Source organism: Pleuronectes platessa, chromosome 22 (assembly GCF_947347685.1).
Source record: "Pleuronectes platessa chromosome 22, fPlePla1.1, whole genome shotgun sequence".
NCBI classification, from domain to species: domain Eukaryota; kingdom Metazoa; phylum Chordata; class Actinopteri; order Pleuronectiformes; family Pleuronectidae; genus Pleuronectes; species Pleuronectes platessa.
In genome coordinates this window covers 16,541,948-16,563,221 of record NC_070647.1, presented here as the reverse complement: position 1 = coordinate 16,563,221, position 21,274 = coordinate 16,541,948, and the positions used below count along the sequence as shown (strand labels likewise).

The window sequence follows — 21,274 nt, the reverse complement described above, 5'->3', positions numbered from 1 at the left end:
CGTAAATCAGAGCAGCTATCTCACTATCACATATTGCAAAAGACCTTAACTTGTAAACAAGAGCAAATAAAAAGAAAGAAAGAAAGAGAATCCACATACAGTTTATACTAGACGAGGGTTTCACCCTAAAACATCTCATCACAGACATTATACTCAGATGCTAACATTACAAAAAGCATAAAGCGTTTCAATTTATAGAAATTCTTGCTTGTGCCGACTGGAAATAATTGAAATTTTGATTTTCTTCATTCGGGTTTGCAGATGGATTCAAATGTACCAAGAAATAATCGTTGAAAAAAAAAAAAAGGGAGATCAGGAACCGGAGGACCAGATTTTTATTGTATTTTCAAAAGATTTGATTAAAATTAAAATCTCACATGCATTGCAAGGCGCTGAGCCCACTTTGGCTGATGGTATTGAAGCAGGAATTATGTTGAATTTGGTCCAAATGTCCAACAAGGGAAGAGGATCAGGGACAGGCTTAAAAAAATGAGGAGGAAGAATGTTTCTCTTTGGAATTTTGACATAAAATCAAACTAAATCAGAGGAAGAGATTTTTACTGAGTGAATAAAGACAGAATCTTAAAAACTAAGTGGAATTAAATCAGAGGAAAAATATTGACCCCTGTTTTTACCCTCAACCATTTGTTTGTTGTTTCTCCTAAACAGCAACAAGTTCACCAATTCATATACAAAAGGTGTTTTGTTTTCAAATTAGTGATTTAATAGTCTTAAAAAACTTGAAAATAATTAAATAGAATAGTCTTCTCCTCATTTTTTCTCATGCCCGACCTTGAGAATCCTCCATGGTCCCAGAGACAGTACAACACTGGAGATCTTCTGTGTGCAAAGACGTGGAAATGTCTAAAATATGAGACTTTTCTTTTTAGCCTCTCAACGAGTTCTAAGAAACTCAGCACATACATTCATTCACTTTTACTTTTTAAGACCTTATCAAAAATCTAAAAATAATGAACAGATCTAAATGGCCTATATACAATACATTTACATTAAATATGTGTATATCCTGTCAGGAGAGCGTCAGCACCGACGCCCCACGCTTCACTCAGCTTTCACCACGATGCATTCAAGGCTGAGAGGATCTCAGGACTTTTCCGTTTCACCTCTAACACACAAATAGAGACAGAATCAAACAGTTAAAAAGGCCACGGTGAAGGACTTGACCCGGAGGCAGGAGGTCGGGGGAGAGAGAGAGAGAGGGGTGGGGCTTCTACCTGGTCAGCTGACCCACCACCTTCAGCAGAGTCTTGTTCTCCTGTTTGAGCTGCTCGTTCTCATCTTCAATGTCGTCCAGGTCCTGCAGGGAAGGAGAAGCACTCACATTAACATTTGAAAATGGTAAGTCTACAACTTTCTCTATCTTCAGATTTATGATCTCTAAAGTTTGTTTGGCTCTGATCTCTGGTCTTCAAATATCAAGAGGCCGATGCTTTATCTCCTCTTCCTCCCACAAACAAACTTCTGCAGTGACCGAGCTTCAATCCTCCTCCACCGAGCTGCGCACTGGATCAGCCGTTATCTCCTGCCTTCCCATCAGCCCTTGCAGGAGCCTCTCGGGGACATTTCTGATGGCTATCGACACGACCGCCGTCCTGACATGAAGCAGTTTTCTCACGACCGGCTTCCATCAGATGTTATCAGCAAGACGCCTCCCGGAATATTGGACTCTTTGTGTTTGCTGATGGTTTTCTGAGTGTGCGTCCTAACGACAGAAGTGTCCAGATAATAACAACATAATTCCACTTGTTGCTGAAAATGTACACGTGTGATCTTTTGTTTGGATCCGACTGGCTCTGCAGAGGAGAGGAGGGATATCTGAATATTTAACAGAGTCTTTCAGATCTGTCGCTTTTCCCTTCACAGATATATTCTACCTGTGACCCAGCAAATGCAGGTGACAGCCGTGAGAAGAGATCGGTGGCGGTCTGCTGGTGAGAAGGAGCGACGGGTTCAGAGAGTTCGGGGAGGATCCACCCGAGCGTCCCCTGACCTCTCAACCCCGACTGCAGTGGGAGGAGGAAACAGGATCTGCACCAGTGAGGCCGAACCAAACCAAAAGAAACATGCTTATGGGTTCATGTCAGAAAAAACACTGGATACAAGACAGTGAGGCTGTTCTTCTTCTTCCTCCATGAAGGGGTTTCAAACTGTTCACTGAGTTTACAGAGTGTGACTCAATAAAACGTTGACCCTGTGAAAGCTGACCTCATGTCAAATATGACAGGAAGCAGAATTTACAGCAGCACCAAATACGTCCCCGTTCCAAACCACATAGTGATTCTATAGAGATTCATATAGAGTTTATAGTGTTTTCAAACATGAACCTTTCACCTACAGGCAATTTCTACTCAACGTAACCAGAACCTGGAGAAAACCAGAGACGGGGAAAAGGACTTGAGGTTTAAACCCAGTACCTGCAGAATTTAGCATTTGGATCAGATCATAATAACGATTTATTGATAATCAACAAACTGAATCCGCTCATGTGCAGTGAACCACAAAAGAAAGAAAGAAACCCGACTGTGAAATGAAGACGCTCCTCTGAAGGAAGCTGACAGAAAATCTTTGTCCTGCAGCAGAGGTGGACCGACCGGCTGGAGACGGCTCGGCTGTAACTCAGGGATCATTTCATTTTGGTTTCGTGGCTCGACTCTGACTGAATGTGGAAAGACACGGTGAGTATGATGCTGAAATTCACTTTGAGAGTTTGGATGAACACACACCGAACTTCTTCGGGGGGGGAGAGAGAAAGTGTAGCGAGAGATTCAACCCGACTGAGAAGAGCCGAAGAGGATCTTTGTGTTTCTTTCAGCGGCCACTACACAATTTATTTCTTATGATTTCTTTGTTTTGTTTTTATTCTATAAAAATAAGTGTTCTTACAAACCCTCTGAGACCAGGATCATAACAGCGCTGCACTTAGTTTTTTAAGTGCTTGCCAGATGTGACTGAAAATACTCTTTAATTTCAGTTACAACAACTCAAAAATAATCTCTCAATTTTCCTCAGACACACAATCATGTTCTTATCCAGCAGGCAGCCAACTCGTGCTCAGTGGGTAAATCAATAAGACATAAACGGCACCATCTGCACTGACCAGCAACTTTTCAGGCTCAAATGTCACCGGACCACTGGTGAGTATTTTGAGCGGTGTTTAAAATGACAAATTGCTCCGACTGTGCCTGTGAGCAAAACATATTTCATTAAGTTGTGTGTAAACCACAAAAAATAGGTTTGTTGACGTCCCAATCCTAATGGACTGCAGGAGAAAATGATTGTAGTGAAACACACAGCTATTATACACGACTCCACTAAAATGCCAGCTGATGATCTGCAGCCCCCCCCCCCCTGTGGCGCCCACGTGAGAGCGGAACATGGGCCGGACTCACTCTGTTCAGAAGGTCGATCTCCTCCCTCAGCTTCTCGATGAGGTCGTCTTTGTCCTGGTGGGCCTTCAGCATCCGGGCGCTCTCCTGGCGCTCTCTGGACAGCTCCTGCAACCACACACAACCACACACACAAACACACAACATTAAGGGGTTTAATGAAAGTCCAGTTTGGGTCGCCTCAGGTTTTCCCCTCGCCCTCAATCCAGTGCCCCCCCCCCCCCAGCTTGATTCTTTGGTAAGGATCTATACTGATGGACTGGATTATCAGAGTCAAACCTGAACTGTGTCACTCACACACCTCTCCCTGTATGAAAGTGAAATAAACAATGAGCAGAAACACCATTTGAAATGTGTTCCTGGTGATTTGACCCAGAGCAGCACCTCCCTCTGAAGTCTCTGAGGTCACAGCACTACTCACCACTCACTGACTTTAAAAAGGTTTTTTTGGGGGGAAATCCACCTTGAGTGACATTTGAAGCTGAGCAGCGTTTCTGCAGTGGCAGCAGGCGGCGGTTTGAGAGTGCTGATAGGAGCGCTGAGCGAAGGAAAAGACATATCTGCTCTGTGAAAGGTCATCGCTTCGACAACACCGAGGAGAGTTTGAGTCTGAGCCGAGCCGCACTTCCACGTCGGGAGATCAGACCCCGAGCTGCCACTCAGAGGAAGGAGAGTGGAAAACTCATCTGAACAAAAAGCTGCTGACTAGAGGCCAGAGAACTTTTTAAATGGAGAAGTGATTGATTCTTTTGGCAGTGACAGCAGTGATTCTACATTTCTACAGCTCGGGTCAAGTTAGCTTTATATATGTTGAAGGAAGCAGAGATTAGGATTCAAACTTTCTGATATTAACTTCTGATTTCACGTCCTCTTTCCAGGTTGTAGGTCGGAGATGAGGTGACGTCACAATTAATTTGTCTTCTTCTACCTGAGCAAGGAATAAACCTGTTTACTGAAACTATGGAGAGGAATTAATCCTAAAAACACATTTAAAAGAAAAAGTAGTAAAAGATCAGATGAGTGAGAAACCGAAATTTAAATGAGAATTGCCCTCTTCAATTAGCTCCTCATGTCGTATAGTGGGTATGAACCTAATTCAAGGAAATGGGAGGAATCACCAGTAGAAACCACAGGGAACAAGTCAGAGTCTTGTTCCAAATAATGTTGCAGCTTCACCATCAACAGCCTCCGTGACCTTTTCACAGCAGGAGGTGATAAAAGCTGCCGACGTGTTTATCCTCACGTCCTGAAGCAGATGTTTCATTTACTCACCTTTAAAGCAGCAGAAATTAACATGTGGTTGCGTTTAAAGGCCGAAATTTACTCTGAGAAACTGGTGTGATGATAGTTGTGCCATTAAAGGAATAGTTTGACATTTTCAGAGGAAGTGCATTGATCTCGACACACTCTGGAGAAGACAGTGGTGATATGAAGTGAACGCACCCTCTCCAGCTCCTCCATCCTCTTCTCCAGACCTCCGTCTCGGCCCTGGCGGTTGTGTCGCTGCCGGCTGTTCCCGCCCACCTCCTCCTCAGACCCTGGTCCTGCAGAGCTGCGACACACAAACACAAAATGAAACCTCGTACAACTCTACGACAAAACTTGCTCTGTACATTTCAAATTCGTGGCAAAGAAAGGAAAAAGTTTGCAGCGACAATTATTTCCAATTTCCAGTTTTCAAAGTGCTCGGGCGCAGCGCTCGCTCCGTTTGAAGTTATGAATCATAGCCGCGTTATTAAACTTCAATGGGATGACACATCCATCATCAAAAGAACAGGTGGGAATATCTTCTGTGTGCTTGCCCTTTCAATTAGCCATGCATTATTAACACCCCCCCCACCTGTCCTTTTATTCCACTAATGGAGGAAAGGGCCGGGAGTGGTTTGCAACTTTGCTGCAAAAAAAGCTGATAAAGAAAAACAATTTACTGAGCGTGTTTCTTCAAATGGCTCCGGTGACATGTGACGGAGAAAAGGTTCCAAAGGTTATTTGTCTGCGGAGCGAGCGGAACATTAACTTTATCTCCGGTTCACGTTCTCAGGCAGCAGGGAAGGAATATTCATGTGCAATTTATTTTCCTACTGATCCTATTTCAATAATTATTGACGTAGAAGCTTGGAATGAGTGGCTGGCTCTGCCCCCCCCCCCACAGACTGTCCCTGCACGGGATTCAAACTGTCTTCGTTTCTCTGCAGCTGAAAACAGACATGAAATCTGCTGGCAACACAAAGGACAGATAAAAACTCCTTTGTACCATCTGCACTCTCTTCAGGAACCTGCCAGATATGATGTATATGATTTCACACAGTGCAAATAGCATAAAGACGAATTAAAGACTATGATGTCATCACAGGATGTAAATCATGACTCTACTCTCTGATTTCAATCTATTTAACTCAATTCTTCTGTTCTCCATTGATGGGTCGAGGGTCACAAGGTCGTTTCTCATACACATTTCCTGTTCCTTGACATTTTACAGAACCAGCCTCTTATTTTCCGCTCGTCCTCATCGAGAGAAAACACACAACAGCCGACATCGCTCCTGATCAGGAAGTCATCCTTGGAAACGCTCTCCTACACCGAGATAGAGTGCGTTTCATTTGTCTCTCTCAGCGTGGCTCCTCGAGGCTCCTCCCCCTCTATCGGCATGAGCACACACACAGACAGACACACGTGCAAAATGCTTGTGCAGGCACACACACATGCAAACATCCCTTCATCTACGTTGCCTTCAAAACATGCAACAACAAAACAACATGCACGCTTCTTGCTTTGAGAGGTATCTCCATCGCTGAACCCTCGGACGCATGCAGACAACACACACACACACACACACACACACACACACACACACACACACACACACTCTCACAGGAGCCCAGCAGGTGATGGGAGTCGAGCCCAAACATCGGTGGCCTGCAGTAGGAAATTTCACACCCTGGCCCATTAGCGCCCCACAGGATGAGGTCCGGGAGAGAGAGAGAGAGTCTGAGCCAATCACACGCTCTCTTAGGAGCCTCAGCGGGGGGGGGCCCAGAAGAAGAGCCAATAACAGCAGCAGCCACAGGTAGAACAACGTCTCGCACAGACTCAAGTGTGAATGTGGAATAAGTCCAAACACGCATTGGAACTGGAGCAGCCCCCCCCCCCCCGCCTGGCTCCGACACATGGGAAGGAAAACAGTCCAGAGTTTACATAATTTATTGGCGGGGGTGTTTCTGGTGCAGCTGATTAATTCCAGTCACTTCTTTTTTAATCTCACTGGCTGCTGAGTTCAATCGTCCTGAACAGGTGGAGCTGGAGCGGCTGTGCTTTGGTTCAGAATTGAATCCGATCAATGAGGTGCTGAAATTAAGGTGTAAAATAATTTCTAACCAAAACCAAAATATGACCAAATATATAGAAATTATATGCTCTGTTCTTTAAGACCAGAAGCTTAACACTGCTTTATAATCTGTGTAATATTTTGAGTTTAGTTGAAACGGGGCCTGTTCAATAGGAGGAGGGGGGGATTTAAAACTCCTTTGTTTTTTTCATATATCCGACAGAACATCATGAATCAAATCCTGGTTTTGTGGTTTGAAAAGACGAGAGTTGACAGAAGAGAAGAAGAGAAAAATCAGTTGGACACTTAAAGTTGCTCTTTCAGCCATCTTGTCTTGTGCGGCCCCCCCCACCTGGCGGGTTCTGACCCGCTGGAGAGCAGCGGAGCGTCCGAGTGCAGCCGGGCCAGCTGATCAGAGCCGCCACCATAATTACGTGGCCAGATTGAATGTCAGCTGGTGAACTCGGCTGCTGGCGTCGGCCCCACACTTCTCCATTTGGTTTGCAAATAAAGCAAAACAAAAAAAACATGTAGGACAAACAAAGAGGATCTCAGAGGGAACGGTGGTCAGGCAAGATGTGTTGATCCAGAGGTAACACAATTTACTTTATAAGCAGTTTCTCTTTCCACCGAAACATTGTCACTGGTTGTGTTGGTTTCCAGCCAAACTTTGGTGTCAAAGATGTTTTTGTTCAGTCGATCAGAAGACGTCCTCCTGCCTCAAACCCACAGAACCAATCTCGATCCAACTGAACACACTCTCACGTCTTAGACTTTAAACCTCTCAAAGCAAACGATTTGCCTTCTCCGCTCTCTGCTGTGAGGCGATAGACTCAAAGACGTGTTCAGGGTGCAGATGGCGACCTGTCAAACCACTGTTCAAAAAACAGTCATCAGCCGTCGTCCCTCTTCAGCAACGGCGCCAGGGGGGAAATAATCTACAGTGACGCATCGGGCCCTCGGACCGGTTCAGGAGAAATCTCCTCTGGTAGCTAATGACTCAAACTGCTGTTTCTCATCCCCGCCTCTGTTCCTCCTCTTGACATATTACCGGCGATGCTGTGGCAGATACACTCCAGGATAATACAGTGAGTCTCACCTCTTGTGCCGGCTGCTCTCGCATCTCGGGCTGTCCTGTAAAAACAAACAGAGGAGAGAGAGAGGAAAAGGGAATGAGCAGGAATGCCTTCAGACAGAAAAACAATAACTTTAGAGTGAGATTTAGAAAATGTGCAGAGTGAAGCTGCCAAGTCTTCAATCCAATCTCTCTGAAACACGGCAGAGCGGTTTGAGTTGTCGTCTGTTGTGCTCTCGTGCCTCGGGTTGTGTTGGTTAGTCCCCCAAAAGAGGAATAACACAAAAAATTCCATCTACAGGATAAGAGACATTTATCAGGAGCAGCATTTGGAGAAAGCCTCTGGGTCGCGTCTGAACTCCTGTGAGTCGCAGCCGCTCAGCTGATGTATCGACGAGATGCTTTGCTGCATTTAATAGTTCTGCTATAGGAGCCCCATCGCCCCCAGATGAGAAATCTTGTTGTGCGACACCGAGGTGCATGTTTATCTTCTCTTCCCATTATGTCTGTGATCTAAAAGGTTGTTTAGACGTATGGAGCAGCGACGCCATCCCCATCGGTAGAATAGACCTCTTCCCCCTGAGAAAACAATGAGGTGTGTGTGTCGGAGCCGCTGTGAGATGAATACGAAGCCGCTCTGTCCTCGGGTCTAGAGCAGCGAAGGGTCCCGGGTTTGATTGAGGAGCCTCGGCTCGGCCGCCATCCATCAGTCAGAGCTCAGGCTTAAAGCAGACGCAGGGAAACAACCGGTGGCCGACGCTTGGCATGCACCAGCGTCTCTGTCTCGGTGACACATCATTCATTACCTGTGGATGAAACCCTGACCCTGTCTGCTGCAGCACTCGGGTTTAGAAACTGGCATTTTACAAGATATTGTTTCATGGAGAAGACGTCAACCCTGCACCGGTCGGAGAAGTTCAATCTTTCTCCACAAGCTGTCTCACGAGCAATCTAGTCTCGGGCCGATAGGTGGCGCTATATCTTTATAATTCAATGTAAACACTGGCTTAAAGAGACAGGAGCTTAATCCAAGTGTTTCAGACAGAGGCTGAGGAGAGGAGCTGCAGCGATGGACAGTCTGAGGACAGAATACGTCTCCTTTAAGGACCAAGACAAGTCCATGAGGTCAGTGTCTCACTTTTCAGTCTGAAGATAAGATTAACTTTCATGTAATATTCGAAAAACGTCCCTAACAGTTTTTCATAATTGCTTGTTTATGTCTGATTTAAGAAGCTGGCATCACAAAGACAAACAAATAGGCTCAGCTCAGTCCCACAGTAAAGAGTTAGATAAGAGAGAACCAGACCAGTGAGGTAAAGAGAAAACAGGACAATAAGAAGAAAGAAAAACTATTTCTAGTTAAGGTTTGGTTCATATAGTTTTCAGAGCCGGGTTCCTACTAAAACAGATACGAGTCAAAACAGATCAGAGTGTAGGAATAAAGAATGCTGTCTAAATGTAAATGTGTGTATTGCTTTCACAGTCCAGTATAAATTGAGACCCAGAACACCAGTCTGCTGCTGGTTTCCAATATGCACCTGAACACGTGGGGAACAGAATTATCTATATTCATCATAGTTTCATATTCTACGGCTTTTGGCAGGAAGTGGAGGGTTCAGTAAAGTGGGTTGATGAGTTCTCTGAGGTGAAAAGGGTCAAAACAACAATAAAGGAGAAGGTCAGAGTGGTGAGCAGGTGTGTGAGTCTGTGCCAGTCATCATTCAGAAGATATGGAGAGTAGAAACAAAAGAGAACAGATGCTGACGCTCCAGCACAGGAGCTTTGTCCACTGAATCAGTACAGACAAACTAAAACTTGCTGTTTCCTGCGAGCACAGGAAGTGACACGTTCTACCTGCTCTGTTGTAGGATTAAAAACTAAAATTGCTGATTTGAAATCCATGAAATTTGTGGAGGAAGGATGAGACATGAGCAGTGTGTGAAAATATCCGTTATCAGTTTGTTATTCTAGTTTAGCTTCTTCTCTACGCTGCAGACTTCCTGGTTTGAAGCCTAAAGAAATGTCTTTGTGTTTTAATTGGTTAATTGGCACGAGTCTCGGTGGAGGTCGTCTGCAGAACGAGTTTTGCAGGTGAAGGAGGAGAGGGACAAAGAGAGAGAGAGGGTGGAGCTCTCTGCTGTGGACACCTTGAAAGCAGATGAAGTTGAGGAATGTTCCGTACGCTGCCGGCTGCTGGATCGCTGCAGCAGGTTTCCATGTCGGACTCGAACACACGATGGGAGGCGAGGGCTCGATAAACCAGGACCACATGTGCTCTGACCGGGCCACACATGTCAGAGATGCGTGTCCTGCCACATGCACAAATATGCACAGAGCGCATTTATCAAACTATTTACATGGAAAGACGGAATTTGAATACACGAAGGCTTCATATTTAAAACTTGTTCCCCTGCACACTGTATCTTCATAACGGCTGAGAGGCCGGACAGGACGCTCTACATCACATCGTCCCTGACACGGCAATTACTCCTCCCCCCCCCCCCCCCGGGTGGTAAATGGGGCCTGAGACGACGAGCACATTTTGGGGATGTAGTAAATCCTCCGACCACACTGGAGCCGTGACGCTCTCCTCTTCCTCCTCACGAGCCGAGCTGGCACTGGGACGTCTAATGGTTTCTCCTGCATCTGCTCCACGTTAGGTCCTCGTGTTGTGACTATAGAATCCTGCAGACACGAGTGGACGTGTCCTCAGATCTAAGGCCAAGCTGCAGAGAGACGATTCCCTCGAGGGGCCTCGTTTGTTTGTTTGTTTACGCGCAGACGTCTTTGTGTAAATAATCAAATCCTTCGCTTCTCAGTGTTTTATTTCTGCGGGGCACATCTCAGCAGGTGCTGTCTGCAGTCTTCCTGTTAGCGGAGCGTTTGTGTACAAGATTCATACACAAGCCTTCGTTCTGTGTAAGCAGCCCCCCCCCCCCCGGACAGAATAAGCCCCCTGATGCAGAGCAGCCGATTTCGTCTGGAGCGTTGATTTGATTCATATTTATTCTGTTTCGCTCAATTTTCATATCAGCCGGATTATGTCTTTACAGAAACCCACACACAGTCGTTGTTACACAGTTGGATGCTTTTCATTTCCTCCCTGTTCTCGGAGTCTTATTGAAAATCACCGTGTGCGACTCGAGAGTGGGTTTTTTAAATTACAGACGTGACTGAATGTGAACTCCTCTTCACAAAATAATGAGGACTGAAGTTCTGAGTGTGTCGATTCCTGGTTTGGTTTCATTCTAATTAATTTATCGCCTCCGTTCTTCAGAAACACTCCTGGATACGTCGGGGGGGGGAGAAGCCGAACTGTGCCCGGCTTCACTTTTCATTAAGTAAACACTGAGCAACTTGCCAAAAAACTGAAAGAGTAACTTTGCAGTAATCACCGGTGTCTGGTTCACGTTGTTGAGAAGAAAGAACCGATCCAGACGCTGAGGAACGAACCTCTTCACTTTGTTTTGTCGTGTTCTAAAGGGCTGCGACTAATAATCAAAATCAAAAAAGATCCTTTATCAAGTATTAATCAGAAAGATCTGAATCTGATGAGGTTAAGAGGTTAATCTTTTATCTCTGTGTTTAAGTTCAGCCTCATTAGAAACAGAGGCTCTGCTCTTTCCGATCATCAACTTGTTTCTTTTTCTGCTTTTACCGGATTTCACCGCGATGATGAAATGTGAAGACACTTCTGCGTCTGTGCAGCTTCTCTCTCACAAGCTCCTGAAACCTGCTGGTGTCTCCCTGAGCAACACTGCCTCCGTTTGGCAGCACAGACGCATCAGTGGGATGACAGACACTCCAGCCTGAGTGATCACTTCAGTGTGTGTGTATGTGTGTGTGTGTGTGTATCTCGTGTCACGTCTCACCAGTAAGTGGCCGGTGGCGGGGTCGGCGGCCATGGCCTCGTTCTGGAACGTGTTGGCCTGGACCAGCTCCTCCTCCTTCTTGTCCTTCTCCCCTGGGGGCTCGTCGTCGTCCAGCTCGTCCAGACTCTGAGAGAAGAAGAGATGGAAGAAAAATCATGAGACTTCCTGCTTTGTGAAGCTTCCATTTTAATTTTCATACTTTGTTAATTTCATACGACTAGACTTTAACATTTAATCATATTTATAAACCAGGAAATCTGATTCATGGGTTTTAACATAAATTAAACATTGAAGCATTTAGTCTGGCTTCTATAAAGTGTTTTATGATTTTATCATTTATAGTTTATTACTACATTTAGATCTATTTTGTCGTATTTTCTTGATTTGTCATTTTGATCAGATATTTACTATCTTCACTTTCTTTTATTGATTGTTGATGGTCTGTGTAGAATGAGAGCTTCATATCTTCACAATTATTTATAAATATTAAGCCTCATTTCTTAGTAATAAGGGTTTGATAACGACATCTTTCAAAATATATCGTTGAATTTATCGTATCAGAAATCATATCCCTAATACTCCAGCGGACTCCCCCGATGACTCGGCCCCTTCCCAGTTGATAGACGCAAGTGACAAGCGAGGTCATTCCCACCATCACAGCTCCGGTGACCTCTGCCTCTTCTGCTCTTAATCCTCTTAAGACGTGATCACATTCACTTCCAGGAATCCCAGAGGAGCCGCAGCTCAAACACTATCCAGAGTCGGCTCAGGACACAGAGCGACGCCTGCTCCGAGGCCTTTCACCCCCCGAGGACAGGCAGAGGGGATTTTTACTGACCAGAGGAATGTCCCTTTGAAAACACAATAAAAGACAAGAGCAAACATCCCTTTCATTTCTTTCATTATTTCTGGATAGATCTTTGACGTCGCCTGGGAAAACCTCCAACTTCTGGTTTCTTAGCTTTATCATGAAATATGTGCTCCGGCCCCGGCTTCCTATTTGCATTAGTGTTGTAGAGCAAACAGAGCTGCAGAGTTAACGGGTTCAGATGAAGACGCAGGGCCCAGACCGAGCTGGACATTAGGACGGATGGTTGGATCGTGACGAGAGACAGAGGCCGGGGGCCGAGCTCCCAGAGGGCCACAGTGCAAACCAGTGCTTCCTGTTCCACGCGACAGGGCGAAACCAACGCTACCCACTCAACAGCCCTTTATTGGTAAGAATAGCTTAAGGAGGAATGCAGTCGTTTCTAAAGCCTTTCCTGCCAAACGCTTTATCAGTGGTCCTCAGGGAAAACACCAGCTCTCACAGAGCTGACTGTTTACTTCTCTCCTCTTCCTCACAGCCTTCATCTCGGACATGCATGTGCAGGAAAAACTCCCCCCTATCATCTCCTCCAGGGAGGTTTGTATGTACTTCAGCAGGATTGTGCAAAAACTATAAAAGAATATAGAGAATAGAAGATAGAGCTGAAGTCATATTGTGTGACGCTTAACACCTAAATATCATCTTCCCCTGCAGAAAGCAACAGTAAAATAAAAAAATAAAAAAATGGTTTAATAATTGAATAAAAGTCTGTACACGTCTGCTTATGTCAGAGCGGTTTCTGGTTTTGCACTGAATTGCATTCTGCTCTACTTTCCCCTGCAGCAGTGTGCGAGTGGCCGGAATTTGGACGAAACAATCGGTTGGAAATGAAATGTTCCCCCGAGTTAAAAAGGACATGAAACAGAAGTCAGTGGATTGTGCAGTGACTAACCTCCCTGCTATGCACCCACTCGCCTGGAATGTGGAATTGGGAATCTGAAGGTTTATTTTGGATTGATTTCGCTGTAGTAATATTTCCGAAACTGCTGCGTGTTTTCTTCTGCTCCAGATTGAAGGAGAGGACAATGCATGTGCAGCCATATAAGGGTCGGTTCTGCTCCCGACATCAAGCATCTCTATGTTCTTTGGCCACTTTCGTACCTCGGAATCAAACAGATAATAAGACGGATGAACGAGAAACAGCCGGACTGATGGTTTTAATTAGTTTTGTTATGAGTCGTGTGTTTCACGTGTTATTCAAAATCAATCTCCTGAAGTCGTTCGATGAGAGTCGAGCTCTTTGTGGCTGAACTGCTGGATAATGAATAATTGTTCTCCATTCCATGATTTAACCAAGTTTTATTTATTTTCTATTATTTTTATGGGTGGTTGGCTTGGATTCCTGTCAAGCATTTAGTGTTTTTAATCTTTTTATTTGTTTCCATATTATTTTTATGTGGGTTTTCTTGTGGTTTTTTATATTTGAGAAGCGTTTTCTAACTGTATCCTGAGAAGTGAGATATAAATATAGATATTATCATAAATACAGTTGATATGTACGATATTTCGTGGAGTATACAGTCCTCTAAACTCGTATCTACTATAAACAGCATCATGTTGATTCAAGAGATTAAAGCAGCTGAAAACAAGCAGCCAGTATTTTCCCCAGAATGCTCTCTGCTTCCTGTTTACAGCCACAGAGTGTCAGGGCCTCATGAGAGTGTTTACTCAATGTGAAACATGTAAAACACGAATCCTCCTCTGCTCCAGTGTCAGGATCCATGTCCGTCTGTAATCTCTGGGAACTCTGGGAACTCTGGCTGCTCTGTGAGAAGCAGCTGATTCTTGAGCTTGAAACTTCCTCTCCCTGCTCTCTACGTTTTTAAAGTTCCTGTCAGAGCGCGGCTGAGAGATTCTGTGGTGGCAGTAAACCTCTATAATAATGACCCAGAGGTTAAGACGTGAGCGTTTTGCCAAAACCTCGATGTCGTCCCAGCGTTCAGCAGAAACAGCTCCGAAGAACCTCGTAGATCTTTTTAATGTAAAGGAAAAATTTGGTTAAGCAGCATCGAAGCTTAGATTACCGCTCAGCATCCAGCCATTAATCAAAAGGATTATCATCTGTGACAGTTTGACTAATTCCTTAAAGATTTAAGATGAGTTTCCATTGTAGGAACTTTCCCCGGAAGCTACGAGAGTTTCCACCGCAGGGACCAGGATGAAAATTAATTTCCGAGGAAAAATGTCAATTCCATAAAGGCTATGAAAATGGCAGCAGACTATATATTCAATTCTACCCCGTAACAACCTCAGCCTCCTCTTCATCACCCAACATGAACATACTGTAGAAGCTGCCTGGTCATGGTGCCAGGGCCCCGTCCACTTAGAGGTCTGATTTATTCCTAAACAAGCAGAGGGCAGCTCGGCCTGAGGTCGAGTCCCATTCAGCAGCTTAATGACTCACGTGTGATAATCACCTGCCACTCGCTGCAGCTCAGAGACTCCATTAAAGATGATCTATGAGAGAAGAGCTCAGTACAGACAGACACAGCTCAGGTGTGACACGACACTGAGGTCAAGGTCAAGGGTCAGGGGTCAGAGTCAGAGACCTGTGGAAGTGCAGCAACTCTCAGCAGGATTGAGATGTCATTTCACATTTAAAAAATGTGTGAGAGGACTTTTCACTGATCTGTGGCAAGAATAATACATTTAATCCTGGATACAAAAATGTTTTGTTTCGCTTGTTTTCTGTCACTTTTGCCAAATAAACATAAATACTGAGCCAAAAGATTTCTAACAAAATATATCTCAACACTTCTTTGAACTCTATAAATGTGAGTGTGAATAGTCTTTGAGATAAGAAAAATTTTCTCTGCTACTCTCTTGATAAAGTGGTAAATCGAGGTCTTGCCTTTTTGCTGATAAAAGGACGAACGTATGTTGGTTTTTATTTTCGGGTTTAAAACGGGATCATGAAAACAACCATCTCCTGTGACCTGTCTGGTGGTAAATCTGTTTTAAGAGGGTCAAGGAAAACAGAAAAGTCATTAATTATATCAACAAACACTCAAGCTGTTGACTTTTCAGATTTAACACCTTCACAGTTCAGATTCCTCAGGATGTAAAGGCCTGATGTGGTCGCTTCACTGGTGTTTGGGGACCGAGTCGAAAACATTCTCAAGAACCAAAGCTTATATTGGCCACAAAAGCTCTGAGTTCCTTAAAATTCCCTGTTTATCAAGTGAAAGTCATGAACTTTACAGTCTGTTAAACTCTCATTTTCACCGAGCCAGACCACAGAGTGAGAGGAGGGGGCTTGGGGGGGGGGGGGGTCCAGTCATTCAGCAAACAAACAGCAGGGGTCCGGCTGTGATTGTTGACCCAGAGACGGCAGCATCAGCAACATTCCTCCAGACGTCTCGGACGGAGCAGACGGGCTCAGCGGGGCCCGGCACAGATTCTCCATCTGTCTGCGTGAGCCGCTCTACGTCTGGGAAACAGATCTCTGCCGACTCTGGAGTTTGCCAAACGTGTTCTCTGGTCTCTAACCTGCTCACCGGGGGTCGGGGAGGAGCAGCGGTTGTGTAAAGAGAGAGTGTGTGTGTCTGGCTCTGTGTGTTTGCATCGTATGTTAGAAACTCTCTATTTCTTGGCAGGAGAAGTTCCAGAGCAACTGACTCCAGCTTTAAACATGCATTTCTAACTTTGTGTGCTCAGCTGAACAATAATCCCCAAAAGCTGCATCTGAAACACAGCAGCGTTTTTATCTGACAACCTCCAGAGCAAAACAATCATTATCAGGTTCGGGCAGAATCCTGCGCTGGAGGGTTTCACCACAGAGCCGAGGAAGTGAAGAGTGAACAACTGTACAAACATCACTAATGGATGATATGAGCTGATGATGCTCGATGCCGGGAAATTATGCAGATTTGCAGTCATTACACCGTTTCGCCTCAAATCTCTGATAAATAATTTGTTGTATTTATGTAAAAGAGATAAATACCAAAAAACAAACACAAAAACACAACCTCAGCAGAATGTGAGCGACAATGGAAAAGCTTGTTTCCTTCCTGCACTGTGAGTGAGGTTGTTTGTGGAAAAACCAGAGTCGAGCCAGTCGCCGCTTCAAATCTGTGTTGTGACGTTTATTGTTTTGGCTTTTCCGTCCATGTTTTCCCTTAATGTCCTTGTGTGAGACGTCTTTCTCCCTTTTGAGACATTTTAAAACTTGTTATGAAAAATCTTCCTGCTCCTGAATCTCAGTTAAACTCCCACGACACGACTGAGGTGAAAACTTTACACAATAAAGATCTAAAAAGGTCTTTTCCATTCAGTTTCCTCCAGGTGTTAAGCAGGGTCCTTGCAGGAAATAGACCGATCCCTCTTGTCTCTCTCTCTCTGCACCATGAGCTCTTTATCTTTGTGTATTTGCTCAAGTCTCGCCCTCGTAAACACGGCCGACCTGCGTCTGGGTGTGGGAGGATCCAGGTTGTGGTTCCAGCTCCATTAGGGAAAGTCCGATGTTTGTTTTCTCTGGAGACGAACAGGAGATGGTAGAAAGTGACAATGATCTGTGAGGAGCTGCTCTATCGACCTCTGAAAACAAACTTCTGTTTTCACTGTGTTGATGTTGTGTTCCAGTTTTAAACAAACACCACAGGTTCACTGTGATGGATTATTACACAGATCTAAATGAAAATCAATCAATGGCTGCCTGGAATAAAATAAATAATAGTTTTCAGGGTTTGAATGAGTCAAATTAATCATTTTAAATGTTTACAAACATGTCAAATGTTTACTAAAGATAAATCAGCAGGTATAAGAAGTGAGGTTTGATGAATTTGGTTGTTTTTATGACGTGTTCCTTACTGGTGCTAATCCTCATTGAGAAATAACCGCTTCCCCCCTCCGGTAGAACAGCCGCTTCCAGCGAGACGTTCGATGGTTGTAACATCTGTGCGTCCCGACCACAGAGCAGCGCGGCTGTAACTCAAGCTCCAGGGAGAGACGGCGTGCCGGTGGTGGTGGTGGTGTTGGTGATGGCTGCCGGAGCGTTTATCCCAGCAGCCATCACTGGAGGGGGGGGGGGGGAGTGGGTCCTGTGTTTTGTCTAACCCCCTAATCTTGTTTTCGACCCCAGTGCTGCCATGTGCACTTCTGGTTCCTTCCTGTCCTGATGGGGTTTTTTTTGCACCCCGCGGCAGAAAGCACCCCCCCCCCGACGGTGGCCTTCCAACACTTTTATCGTTCACATGTTTCTCGTGGCAGAAGGAAAACCGCCGAGTGGAGTCACCCTGTTGTTCTTCTACCCTGTCCCCCCCCCCCCCCCCCCCACGACGCCTGAACACTGGGAAGGATTTGGAAAAAAACACACAAGCAGCTAAAAATCCACAGAGAGGCAGGAAAAGACAAAAGGGCAAAGAGAGAGCATCCAACATCCTGCTGCTTCTCCTCCTCGCTTCCACATTATTAATATCTGAAGAAACAGAGAGTGAAACCTCAAGGTCAAGATGCTCTCTGACAGATTTAGGTAAAAGCTTCCACAGGAGGTCGGCTCAACACTTCTTGAGCAAATATTAAATAAAAATTGGCCCCAAAAAAACTCTCAAATGAACCAAAACACTGTCGAATGGAAATATGACATTAATATTGGTGTCGTGTATTTATATTAGAAAGGTCACAAGCTCCTCATCACTCGCTAGATTTCGATTTTCTATAAAATGACTGGTGAATGGAAAAAATGGAAAATTAAGTTGAAGAAAGTAATAAAAATTCTTCTCGGATCTGCACCAAAATTTCATTGGTTCTTCCTTCACACAAATCACATCCTTCCAGTGAGTTTGGTGTAAATCTGTCCAGTTGTTTTTGTGTCATCTTGTTCAAAAACAAACAAACAAACAAAAAAACGGACAGAGGTGAAAACATAACCGTGAAACACACAAACTGCTGCAAAGTCACCAGCTGAAAAAATTCTATTTTGACCTCTGAGTGCTCCTCACTAGACGACATCTTGTTCTGTAAACTGAACCGTTCAGCATCTTCCTGCAGCCGGACACGATACCAGAGGTTTATATGAAAATGGATTTAAACTGGGAGATAACTGAGCCTCAGTCATCGTTTCAGATTCAGCCTTTCAGGACATATCTGCCTGTTTGTGCAGAGGAACCATGACGCTGGGTCACGGACGGATAGCAGTGACATCTTGAGCCAAACAGAGTTAATAGCAGCTTATCTCTACCATGTGACCTCTGACCCCCGAGCTGTGGCCACTTCTGTGTGTACGTCCTCCTCGGAATGTCTGGTATCTCCTCACGTGTTCGGCCGATCACCGCCCGGAGCCCACAGTGTGATGAGAAGCCAAATGGGCTGTTTAATATCTGGCATCCCAGGCCCGTGCTCTTTTCTGTTCCAGCCTCACAAAGCCTCCTGAACGAGCTCGTCTACCTTTCAAGCTGGCGAGGCCTGGACTCGGCGGAGCGGCCCTCCTCACAATGGACCCCTCATAAGAGAGGAGGTATTCAGAGCCAGCGTGAGGCTCAGATACTTGAGGAGCAGAAACCCTTCTCAGTTGACTCCGTTTATCTAACCCTGAACGAGGCCGGTCCCAGAGCCAAGTGCTGCTCTCAGTCCTCGCTGCCTCTCTGCAGCGGCCGTCGTGTGTTTTGGCCGCGGACGCTCGGTTCTGTTGGCCGGCGGCTCACACTCTCATTCAGCACCCTGACAACTCAGGGACTATTCAGGTTTCACAGACCTTTCAAAAGAACCACAGACACGTTGAGAAGCAGCAGAGAAGGAGCAGAGCGTCCAGGAGGCTGCAGACCCGGGAGCAGCGACCTCAGTGCAAACGGCTTTCACAGATTGTCGGGTTTGCTCCGTGACGCCACTGCTGAGCAAAGAGTTAGAAATACTAGACAACAAACACAACACAACACAACGCTCCTGAGGAATTACACCACATCCTCCAGTGTCCAATGCTTCTCTCTCTCCCTGTTCCAGCTTCATAGAAAACAGATTAAATAAGTGAGTCACGCTCTCAAAGAACAAACAGATCAAAACCAAATTAACCTTTTAGGACAAATTCCAGCCACAATCACTTCCTGCTTTTCTATAATTGTTTTCCAAACAGGGATGTTGAGTCCTGCTGCAGATTTTTATAAAAGCTCATTCTAGTTTATCAGAATACAACTAAGCAAAGTCTGTGTAAACAGCTCAATGCATCAGTCACTTCTGTAAAGTTTGAGCAGAATTAAGTGTCTAAAAAACGCTTACTTCTTTTTCTAATCATGCATATGTGTGTGTCTGGTGTGTGTGTGTGTGTGTGTGTGTGTGTGTGTGTGTGTGTGTGTGTGTGTGTGCGTGTGTGTGTGTCTGGTGTGTGTGTGTGTTGTGCAGCTGGAGAGCAGTAGCAGCCTGAGTGCACCTGAGGGCAGTGCTTTATCGAGCCTGTCCCCCCCCCCCGATCTGCACCTGCATAACACACCTGGCACTGAGAGGTTGTGTGTTTGTGTCACGTGACGAACAAACAAACAAACAAACCTGCTGACGTCACAGAGCAAAATCAAACAACCTAAAGTCACAGTGTGAGTTTAGATTTGATTTCATGCTTTTTGAGTTTAGTTCTTGCAAATATAAGATTGTTCTTTTTGCTGTTTTAGCTCGTTTAAAAACATGACTGTCAAGATAAGATTCACTAAATGAGTGATGAATGAAAATCTACCTGAACTAAGTCAACAACATTCATAACAGTGTTCAATGAATAATGATATACAGCCTCTGAGTTCATACTTTTATTCTCATGAGCATTAAACTTATCAAACTGGACTCATGTGGTTTGTATCATATTTCTCACATCTGAATGTTGTCTCAGTCCAAACAGAGGCTCTGGACAAATTCCCTGTTTAATCATAAACCAAATCAAAACACTGTGTTTGGGTTTGAGAAGCTGCTCAGAGCCGTGACCCACGCGTCAGTGAGGAACCACTCAGATTTCCTCCTGAGACTTTTCTCCTTTCTGTAATTGTTCAGGCTCTGTTCTGCTGGACGGGAATTTCTGAGTCTAATCAAGGAGATAATGTCAAAACAAAACAAAGTGCGTCTGGTTAGAGTTGCAGCCCCCCCCCCCCTCCCGGTTCAGAGCAGGTCACAATTCAATTATTGTATATAAAGCGATTTTCACTTTTTTAATGGAAAAATGAAAAGCTCACAAATTCCTGAGTCGTCTTAGAAATGGACGAATACAAAATTTGAGTCCCTGCACACACAACACAACACACAACTGCACGAGTCTCTGCTCACACAACACACAACTGCATGAGTCTCTGCAAACACAACACACAACTGCATGAGACTCTGCAAACACAACACACAACTGCACGAGTCTCTGCTCACACAACACACAACTGCATGAGACTCTGCACACACAACACACAACTGCATGAGACTCTGCAAACACAACACACAACTGCACAAGTTTCTGCTCACACAACACACAACTGCATGAGACTCTGCACACACAACACACAACTGCACGAGTCTCTGCAAACACAACACACAACTGCACGAGTCTCTGCACACAGAACACACAACTGCATGAGTGTCTGAACACACAACACACAACTGCATGAGACTCTGCACACACACACACACAACTGCACGAGTCTCTGCACAAACACACAACACACAACTGCATGAGACTCTGCACACACAACACTACTTCAATTAACTTGAGTAAGTATTAGGGAGGAGGACACAATTAAAAGCAAGTACTTACTTTCACTCAAGTAAAAA

The 21,274-nt window shown here is 44.9% G+C and overlaps 1 protein-coding gene and 1 long non-coding RNA gene across 7 annotated transcripts in view; one reads left to right on the top strand and one right to left on the bottom strand.

The window, feature by feature from the left end:
- Nucleotides 1-321: 321 nt before the first annotated feature.
- pawr (PRKC, apoptosis, WT1, regulator) overlaps nt 322-21,274 on the bottom strand; it is a 39,845-nt gene continuing 18,892 nt past the window's right edge. For 5 of the 6 annotated variants that reach the window (XM_053414567.1, XM_053414566.1, XM_053414563.1 and 2 more), the window contains 6 exons: nt 11,680-11,805; nt 7,832-7,866; nt 4,851-4,959; nt 3,411-3,515; nt 1,236-1,318; nt 322-1,126 (listed from right to left, as the gene is read on the bottom strand). In XM_053414567.1, the coding sequence (XP_053270542.1) occupies nt 1,105-1,126; nt 1,236-1,318; nt 3,411-3,515; nt 4,851-4,959; nt 7,832-7,866; nt 11,680-11,805 (480 nt within the window). In that variant the 3' untranslated portion in view covers nt 322-1,104. Of the gene's footprint in view, nt 1,319-3,410; nt 3,516-4,850; nt 4,960-7,831; nt 7,867-11,679; nt 11,806-21,274 lie in introns of all 6 variants that reach the window. The other variant, XM_053414568.1, reaches the window with a different exon arrangement.
- Nucleotides 12,716-13,665, top strand: LOC128428414 (uncharacterized). Its single transcript, XR_008333791.1, has 3 exons — nt 12,716-12,896; nt 13,026-13,084; nt 13,331-13,665. It is a non-coding gene; the product is annotated as an uncharacterized LOC128428414 (long non-coding RNA).